We start from the raw sequence: 9,896 nt of genomic DNA, 5'->3' as shown, positions 1-9,896 counted from the left end.
TAACCAGGGGTGTCACAGTCACCTTAGAAGGGGAGGAAGAAGTCGCAAACACCTCTCGCAACGCATGACATCGCACTCCTCCCCCGAGTTATCTTGGCCAGCACACTGGCGGTGGTGTCTAAATTTGCATGGGGGGGAAGGAGTACTCTGAAGCGTATCCACGCAAATGGGCTGCGGTGCCTCTCCTCCCTGGCGGGTAATCCTGAATTCCAGACGCAGAAGAACAGGTTAGCCTCCCCGAAGGGGTCCCTGCTTGCCTGGGACCATCTATCCGTTTTTCCCAGCTCACAATAACGAGCTCTCGTCCACTAAATCTGGCGGCGGGGGGGGGGGAACTAGGTTTGAAAGGGACTCTGGACCAGTTGAGGGGAGAGAGGCCAGAGCGGATGACCGAGCAGCGGCGGGCCAGAGCCAGAGGAGCCCGGCAGAGGGCGATCGCAGCTGGTTCTGATCGGCGTACGCCGGACTTCCTCCCCACGCCTCGGACCCCCGAGCTCCACGTTGGCGAGCGGTCGAACTGGGAAAGCCGCCTCCCGCGCGCCGTAAGCCCGGGAAGACCCTCGGCCGCGCTGCGCCCCGGGCTGGCCAATAAAGGTTTCGCAGCCGTCCGAAAACAGGCGCATCTGAGAGCTGCCCGGCCGGGACCCGCGGGAGTAGGCGGAGCGCGCACCTCTTCCCCCCCCCCCTGCAAGTCCAGCGCCCGCCCCCAGCTGTTGTGGAGGCGCCGCCCCCGAGACGGACCTGGTATCGGCTGAAGGCGCCCGGGAGGGGGCGGGGGACGGAGCAACGCTCACGAATCCGGGTCGGCGCCGAAGGAAGGGGCGGGCCGGGAGGCGAAGGGAGGCAACGAGGAGGGCTGCTGGCCGAATAGTCCGGTGCGCAAAGCGAAGCTGAGAGCAACGGCTGCGGTGTGATATCGACCGATCCAGCAACTAGCCGAGGCCGCGGGGCAGACGCGGAGACCTTGAAGAGACCTCCCGGCCAGCAGGACAGAGACTGACACAGCCGCCTCGGGGCTTACTGCTTGTCCCCGAGCGCCTGCGAAGGGAGCCAGTCACCAGCCGCCCGAGCCACCTCTCCGCACCGCGAGCTTCGGCCTTCTGGCCGGGACCGGAATGTCGAGCTCCCCCCTGAAGGAGCGCCTCTCGCCGGTGGGGCTGGACTGCTGCAGCTGCTGCCTGGATCTGGCCAACGGCCCCCTCGGCTACAACAGCAACTTCACCCCCCTCCTCCAGCTGCGCGAGCAGTTGGCGTGCGAGAGTCTCGGTGCCGCGCCCGAGCTGAGGCGCCTCATGCGGCAGGACTCCCTGGAACCGGTGGTGCGCGACCCCCGCTATCTCCTCAGCCGCGGGATGTGCAACCGGAACATCGACCAGACGCTGCTCTCGATCCTGCTCTTCTTCCACAGGTGGGCGAGGGCTGCAGGACGGCTGCCGATGAGGGAATTCCCGGTGAGGGGGGGGGCTGTTTGCCTGGGAGCGAATCGACCGCAAATGGGCTGGGGTGGGGAGAGCAGTGCAGGCCTCTGGGGGCACAGACAACAAGGTCCTTTCTGAAGGCTTCCTGGCTGGGACCGGGCAGCAGTTGCCTAGGGGCCGGCATTAACGGGGCTCCAGGCCTACCATCCGTGGGCAGCGACAGGTGCTGAGACTTGTCTCCCATCTCTGTTGGCTTGTGAGGAAGAAACTGCCTAATGACCCCAGGGCTACCTTGCCCCCCCAACGGCAACCTAAGTGACCATATAAGCTGGCACGGCTGGAACCTGGCATGTGTCGGAGAGGACTTTGCCCTGGGAGTGCCTGTGGGACGGTTGTGGCTGACCAAAGACAGCCCCAGACTGAGCGTCATTTCATAACAGTGGGCGTAGCTTCTTTCCCAGGAAAAGGGATTTCTGTAGGTACTGTGTTGGTTGAGTGCTGCAGGAGAGGCAGGTCTCCTGGTGACAGGGTGCGCCTGGCAGGCTGGGCGTGCCTCTCTTCCTCTGGTCTTGGAAGAGGTTCCAGTTTGGGTACTTCTGAAGGAAATGCTGGCCGGGAAGGGCTTGCTCTGGGGTCAAAGAAATGGCAAGGAACAGAATCCAGTTGGGCTGCCCCTCTGCCTCAAGCATCCCATCAACTGGGAGTCATCCTGCCTTGGCCCCCAGGGCAGCTGAGACTTAGCAGGTGCTTCCTCTGAGAGCTGCCCCCCTCCATTGGTGGAATGGGCCGGCCAGGGATTGTGCTGGCAGGCGGGCACAAGGAGTGTGAGAGCCTGGCATGATTGAAGTCCTGGGATGAGCATGTCAGTCAGCAGTTGTGCTTGTTTGAGCACCCCGCTCACATTAGCTGATTTGGTGATTGCGGGCTCCCAGGTCTCTCTGAGACCTGTTTGGCCTGAGAAGCATCCTGGCAACTTTTCCTCTCAAATGTGCAACCTAAGAGGTTGGGATCTGGGGAGGCAAAGGACTCCATCCTCTTTTGCGCTTTCTAGCTGGGCAAGGGAGAAGGTCCATACTACGAGAACATGAAGGGGAAAGGGCTGCCAATTCTGAAGGGACCCAGCTCTTCTCGGATCCTCAGGCTAGAAGTGTGGCTCCTGGTTTCATTGATTGTATCATCAAGCTTGGCTTCATTTAGCCTCTGCTCAGGCTTCTGGGCCAAGTTTCCTTAAGCAGTGCCCAGAGCCTCGCCCTGCACCAAGCAGTGCTTAAGGAAACTTGGTCAGAGCAGATGGTTGAGTTTCAGAGGCTCTGCTGGTTTGATGGCAACCCCTGACTAAGCTCCCTCGGGAACCACTGAGGACCACAATGACTAGGCCAGTCACATTAGCAGTTTCAAGCTTTCAAGAAATGTTACTGGGGCTGAACTTGATCAAAGGGCACCCGCTTGGAGGTGGCCAGAGCCTTTGCAGTCAGAAGTGTGTGCAGGAAGAGCCAAACTCCAGAGTGGAAGTTCTGTGGCTGATGGTTGCAATGGAGTTGAAAGGGACAGTCACCTGCTAGCTTCAGAGGGAGTGATATGTTGAGAGCATTGAGTTTTCCTACCCTGTTTTATTGGTCAGGCACTGTGGGGATGGCAGATGTGCAGATGTGAGACAGGCTGATGGGATGCAGGTGTTAGCACAACAGGCAGGGCAACTTTTGGGGAAGGTAAGCATGGCCTTAACTGGTCCCTGGCTCAAGGCAATTGGACTTCTACATGGGAAGATGCATGATGGTGACAGGCATCTGCATTGCTTCTTCTGCTGGGCACCCAACTAGAAGACACATCTCCCAGGTTCCCTCCCCATCCTGCTTTCTTGACTGGACTGTGGTGGGAAGGGCAATGAGCACCACTCCCAGGCCTACCCAGCCCATTATTTCAAAGACTCAAGGCTCTACAGGATCCCCTCAGCTGAACGAAGAACACTTCATCATGGCATCTATAAACAGCTGGCAGATTTAACTGCTCAGGAACAATTAACGCGCATGGAATGAATGGGATCAGCAGTGCCAGACAAGGAACCGCTCAGCTGGTGAGCCGTTAAGGTCTTCATTCACAAGCTGATCCATTATTTGGTGTCAGAAAAGCTGATCTTGTGTTCGCCACCCATTCATCCCTGCAGACCCTGAGAAGGAGACTCATCAAAATGGGAATGCTGATTCCACATGGAGCCCAAAGACCCCCAGATGAATTTCAGGGGGTGGCAAAAACAGCAAGAACTTCATACCTTGGCCTAGGATTTGGGGAGGAGAGTGAAGTCAGCCAATACATAGCACAGAAAAGTAGTTTTCACAAATCTTGGCTTGTTGCAAGGGGCAAGGGAGGGCATTCTCCTCAGACCCTTTTCCTGGGCTTGGCGCATGTTCCCAACAACAGTGACCCAAAACTCACAATGCCGCTGCTCTGTCCTCCAGGGAAGCTGGCAACCACCAGGCCTGCCAGCTGCCTGGGCAGGGGGGCATTTCTCTTTGCTCCCCAGGAGCACCCCCTAATCACTCCTTATTTCCCAGCCAGTTTAGTGAGCCAGCAGGCAGAGTGAGCAGGGGAGGCAGCTGCTAAGGGAGTCTTCCCCCCACCACAAATCCTGCATTGTGACATGATCCAGAATGAGAAGTTTATCAAAACGTGGGGCACTCTTCTGCATAAGCCAGTTATAGGCCCCAAAGGGTGGCTGAAAGTCAGGGAATGCTGATCCAATTCAGAGATGTGGATTGATATTCACATCATATACTAAGCCAGAATATCTTTTCTGATTGGCAAGTTATGATTTGTGGCTTAGTGTGCATTGCAGGGATCATCAGTATGCAGTTCTGCATGTGAATATAGACAACAGTGAGGCTGCTGGAGCAGAGAAGCACAGCCCCCCCCCCCCCTCTTCTGGGGCCTCTTTCCTCCCCAGCCTTTATCTTTTCCCTTCAAGAATTTGCATGAAGGGGCTGCTGGCCTTCTCCAGGGATGCTCCCCCCAAGCTGCACAGATCTTCCAGGCAGAAGGAAGAAGATTACCTGGCAGCTACAGAAACCCACCAGCCAAAATATGCTGGTGCTGACATATCCACATGTATTTAAGTGGTACCAATGAAAAAAGGCTGGAAAAGATGTGTTTCTATGACTCTGCATGTGCAGGTTCCCATGCAGACAACACTACCTGGGAAGACTAAGTTTTCAGTGCCCCAATTTGAAAACAAACCTTTTAAGATTGTAACTTTGCTGACAACCCAGTGGAGCTCAGTCAATAGATCCTGTTCAGCGGTTTAGCAATGGGGGATGTTAAAAGCTTCCTAGGCAGCATATGTGCTTCCTCTGTGCCCCCATGTAGCCCTTTGAGCTCTTCTCACCCTTTCAAAGAGTCTCATTTTCAATCCTTGGAAGGAACAGCTGCCTCCCTGAAACAGGGACTCCTCCGTCCCTCCCACTGAGGGAATGGTTTCCTTTTAGGGAACCTGGTTGCAGAGCCCTTGACAAGGCCAGCCAAAGATGCTGGGACTTGCTGCCCCCTTTACAGCCTGAACACTGTGGGGAGGGAAGGGAATTCCTTCTGGTTCCCAGGCTGTGGAGTGAGCAAGCACAAGGCAGCCATGTGCTGCATGTCCCGCCCAGGCCATGTGCTGGCGTGCCAGTAAACTCAGAACTGGGAGTTCTGCCAAGGCCTCCATCAACGGGAGAGGCCTCCAAGCAGCTGGAAACGGAGCCCGCCAGCAAGTGGTTCACTCTCCAGCTGCAGGGAGTCCTTGCCCCAAGACAAGCAGAGGAAGAGAGCCGCTGCTTCTCCAGGAAAGCCACCTCACCCTCCCACCTCTCTGGAGCTGCTGTCTCTTCCTGCCACTGCCTGAATCCCGAGCAACATTCCCCTTTATTACCAGAGGGCACCAATGAGAGATGCCTACCACGGGGTTTCTGCCCTGAAGAGAACTCTGTGCACATCGCCAAGCACAGGCCTTGGTTTGTTAACCTGCCACCACAAGCCCTCGTGGTGCCTGCAGGGAAGACCAACCTTCAGGGAGCAGCACTGGTGGAAAAGGGAGCTGGGAAAGACACAATTGTCCCAATCTCAGTAGGAGAGTCCTGAGCCCCTCTGCAGGGCAAGACCTCTTTCGCAGCACCAAGGAAAAGAGCCAGCTGTGCCTGCTGCTGTGCCTCCCCCCCCCATTCTTGGCAAGAGTGGCCTGCCGAGCGGGCTCCCGTCCCCTTTCTTGATTCCCACTCCTGCTCCCCGGGCTAGAGGGAGGCCGTGAGCGAGAGGACAAGCTTTTGGAGACTCACAGAGCCAGGAGGAGCTCTCTCTTCCTATGGGGAGAGGCGGGAGGGCCCCGCGAGGAGCGGCCGCCAGAGGTCCCTCTCACCCGGTCAGAGAGCCGCTGCTTGGCTCACCTCTGGCCTCACCAAGTAGCAATAACAACATGTTTGGGTGGCTTCTTACGTAACTGCCAACCTCGACCTAGTTTCGCGCTGCGCTTGGGCAATACTTTACATTTCTGACTCGGCCTCCACTTTTGCAACGCCTTCATTAGTAGCCAAGGCAGATTAAAGGGTGGCGGTGGTTAGCAGGGTGTTGCAAGGGGTCTAACGTGTGAATCCGGGGGATGAGGAGGTAGCAAGTTGCCCTGCGGATAAGCGGGTCTTCTCTTTGCAGGAGAGGATGAAAGCGGCATTGTCCCGTATGTCTCCTGCAGCCCCGGAACTTGCCTCCGAGTCCATAGCGGGAGGGGGGGATCGGATGAAGCTATCCGGAGCCCCCGTCCTTCGAAAAGGCGACTATCCGCTTTCACGACCGGCGTCCTAGACAAAGGACCAGCGGGTCCCGGTCTGGAGCCGCAGAAATGGGAAAAGTGACGCGCTGTTTCTGCTGACGTCGCGGGGGGGGGCAGTGCCAGCAGCGTCTCCGACTGGCGCCCTTCGGATACTTTGGCCCACAATTTGTAGCCGCCCCTGCGCCTTCGGCCCGGGACTGCAGCTTCCTCGCGTTTGTTACAGCTGGAAAGAGCTGCGCGTCTCGCCTGCGGCTCGCGAATGCGGGGCGCGGCTCGACCGGCTCGATTGCGCGTAACCGTCCGGGCTCAGCTACGCGCGGTCCCGGCAGGAGGGGCGTGGCCTGATTGCATAGCACGCTGAGACCATGTGACGTCTCGAGAGGCTTCCTATATAAGGCGGGCGAACGCCGAAATAGCTGCAGCTCTTTCCGGCCGTCATTTTGTGTTGTCGTCTCTCGGGCTCTGCGTGCGCTTCCCCCCCCAACCATGAGTACTGGCGTGTACCCGTTCCCGATGGAGGTGGCTGTTTACCAGCTGCACAACTTCTCCATCTCCTTCTTCTCCTCCTTATTGGGCGGGGACGTGGTCTCGGTCAAGCTAGACAACAGGTAGAAGCGGCGTCCGGCTGGGGAGAAGGTTAGCTGGGCGGGGCCGCCTGTCTCGCGTGCTTACGATGACGCCGTTCTCTTGTTTCTTGCAGCGCGTCCGGGGCCAGCGTGGTCGCCATCGACAACAAGATCGAGCAAGCCATGGTGAGTGTCTCGGTGGGAGGTGAGGACGCGCGCTGGCCCGCCGCCCGCGGCAAACGGGTTGCGCTGCGGCTCCGCGCTACTTGCTGGCGGAGAGGAGGCGAGGGAACTCCACGCTCCCTTCACTCAGGCCCGAAAAGAAACGGCCGGTGTATTCCGGCGCAGGGCTCAGATCGGGGGCTGCAGTTCCGCAGGGAGAGTTCAACGGAGCAGATGCAGAGAACGGGGGCCTTGCTGCTCCAGCCTTTTAGCGACGAATTTTCGGGGGCCTCCAAGCTGCGGGTTAATTTTAGAGCTAGCGGGAGAAGGCGGGCTTCCCCTCTTCCTGGAGGGCGGCAGAATCTCGCCACTGCGCTGAACTGTGGCTCTCGCGGGCGCGCGCGCGCGAAAAAATCCAGTCTCGGTGCTTTCGGGACACGAGCCGCAAAAGCTGCCAGCCGCCCGGACGTTTGTCTAGCCGCCAGTTCTGTTTACTCACTGGGACTTTGCTCCTACTCTTTCCAGGATCTGGTCAAGAATCACCTGATGTACGCAGTGCGGGAGGAGGTGGAGGTACTCAAGGAGCAGATCAAGGAGCTGGCTGAGAAGAACTGCCGCCTGGAGCGCGAGAACAGCTTGCTGAAGAACCTGGCCAGCCCTGAGCAGCTGCAGAAATTCCGCTCCCACCTGCTCCTGGAGGCCCCCGTGGCCGAGAAGAAGAGCCAAGGGGCAGCTGCCCCAGCCCAACACAGGGCGGGCTCTGCGGTGTAAGGTGGCTCTGTCCATGGGGTGGGCAGAGCCACAGAACTGCTTCAACTTGATCTCCAAGCGAACGTGGTTTACTCACATCTCCTGTGGAGGATTCCATAGAGGGCCTGATGGAGACCCTTCGCCTGCGACCCCTTCCTTGGGTCTGGCCACAGACTCCTAAGAAAAGGAGCAAGGCTGCATTGGAGTTGCTATGGGCACACGGCTGCTCCACCTGAAGGAGACCACGAGCACCCTGGAGAAGGGGCTGTGCTGAAAGGGGGGGGCAAAGACTGTTGGTTTAGAAGAATCTGGTTGGAGGTTTTCTTCAATCAGCTCAGAGAAAAGGCAGCCCCTACCACTCCTGGGATAGGAACAGGAGCAGCTGATCAGCTGGCAAGACTTTCCTGCCCCTCACTAGCTCTCTCGCTCCACAATCCAGACCTCTGTGCCTGGCACCCGCCTGTTGCAGACTTGGGCATGTGGGGAGCTGTCAAGATGCCGACTAGAATGAGGACTGCAAGCCAGAGGGGAGGAGCTTCTCATGCTGTGATTTGTCTACTGACAACAGCCTTGGGGAGGGGGGGGGCTCGGTTCATTGCCTTTATCAATGTTCCCTGCAGCCCCTGGATCTCTTGATGGGGTCCAAAGAGGATCACCAGGGGAGCCGGAGGAGGTGGCTGAGGGACTCTCACACACCCCCCCTGGGGGGGAGAGGGAATCTTGCTTCTGTAGTGCATTCTGAAGATGGGTGCATAGTGAAATATTGCAATAAAGTTTGTCATACACATCTGTCTAATCAAGTCTTCTTTCCCAAGGGGAGGGGTTATGCAGAATGTATAGTGGACACTGGCAGTGGGACCAAGCAATGGAGGGCTGTGGATTGGAGCAATAGAAGCATCCATTGGGTAATTTTTCCATCTCCCTCCCCCCCCCCCGCCGCCACCAAGCTTTGAATAGCTTGGAAGAAACCAGGAAGGCAGTTTCTCCAGTGACTAGAAGAATCTCCAAGGACCGACTACCTGATTAGAATGCAGCTTCCCCATTATCCATTTGAAAACCTTTGGGGGGGGGGTGCATGTACACTGGCACACATCTTGATGGCTTGTGCAGAGCAGCCACCTTTCAGCATTAATACAAACAGCTGTATTCATGGAAATAGCCACGATTGATTTGATTGTAGTTTGTTCAACTGAATTTTGGAGGCTTGTGCAGTGAAACCCTAAATTATCCACGGGGCTGACTATGTGCTACTACAAAGCTGCTGCAACCACCTACCATTTTGAATTTTGTGAAGTGGGACCTTGACAGCAGGAATGAGTATTGCCCCAAGATGAGCTGCTCTGCCCCGCCCCCCCCCGTCAACCTTTGCAAAAGCAGAGATGAAGGGACTCCCCAGGACAATCAAAGATGCCACTGATCCTGGTCTTGCAGCTCCGTTGAAGGGTAATTGAACTGCGGGACAGAGGCCAGCGTGGCTGGTAATCACTGTGAATCCACTAGAGAGATGGATTCATGAGAGAGAAAGAGAGAGAGAGAAGAGGGCAGGGGTCTAATGAACAGTTTCAAACCCACCTTCCCTCTTCCAACAGCTCAGCGAGATTTTTCTTCCCTCCGGATTACACACCTTCAAACCGCTGCCTCGTAATTTGCAAAGCTCTGGTCATCCCAGCATTTGGTTTTAATGGGGAAGATCTGAAGGGCGCTTTCCTCGGCGCCCGGAGCACGTTCTGCTTGGCAAGAGGTGCTCCAGACTCGGCGCCCAGTGAAGAGATTGAACGGCTTGCTCGACCACACGAGGAGCAAGATCCGCAGCTTTGTGCGGGGTAAGGCAGCCCCTGCACTGCTCGGAACGGCTAAATTGGGACGCTAAATCGGAGCAACGGCGCCTTTTGAAGAGGGGCGTGTCGATGCCTCATCAAAGATGCTGCTTTTCGCTATAAAAAGTGGCCCGGAGCAGTGAATGGCGACTGGGGGGAAACGAGCTGGGAGATCCAGAGGCTGATCGCCTCCACCTCTGGGAACTAGCGGCCTGCTCTGATTCCCACCCGGTCCAGAGGGTTCTCGTTGCCTATAAAGGTCTTTGCCTCCGCTTTTCGATGCTCCACTTCCCCACGCATCCGCTGGGCCCTTGGGCTGGGCTGTTCCAGGGCGCGCCGCCTGTTTTGTTTATCGGCTCCATGGAGCCAAGCGGGGGCGCACCCTCCGCAG

General features: G+C 57.3%; 1 protein-coding gene across 2 annotated transcripts; it reads left to right on the top strand.

Moving 5' to 3' along the window:
* The first annotated feature begins 792 nt into the window (after positions 1-792).
* On the top strand, positions 793-8,475 carry TSC22D3 (TSC22 domain family member 3). Of its 2 annotated transcripts, none has more exons than XM_039354948.1 (3): positions 793-1,408; positions 6,911-6,962; positions 7,464-8,475. In XM_039354948.1, the coding sequence occupies exons 1-3, from the start codon at positions 1,116-1,118 to the stop codon at positions 7,707-7,709; spliced, it is 591 nt and encodes a 196-aa protein (XP_039210882.1). In that variant the 5' UTR covers positions 793-1,115; the 3' UTR covers positions 7,710-8,475. The 2 variants fall into 2 exon arrangements, with proteins under 2 accessions (XP_039210882.1, XP_039210883.1); XM_039354949.1 differs by lacking the exon at positions 793-1,408 and adding an exon at positions 1,517-6,818.
* Positions 8,476-9,896: the final 1,421 nt, after the last annotated feature.

The sequence above is a fragment of the Crotalus tigris genome, unplaced genomic scaffold, assembly GCF_016545835.1.
Source record: "Crotalus tigris isolate CLP2741 ecotype Arizona unplaced genomic scaffold, ASM1654583v1 scf7180000018585.330925593:3314079, whole genome shotgun sequence".
NCBI lineage: Eukaryota > Metazoa > Chordata > Lepidosauria > Squamata > Viperidae > Crotalus > Crotalus tigris.
The sequence above is the reverse complement of the archived record's forward strand: the minus strand, read 5'-3'. Positions and strand labels throughout refer to the sequence as shown.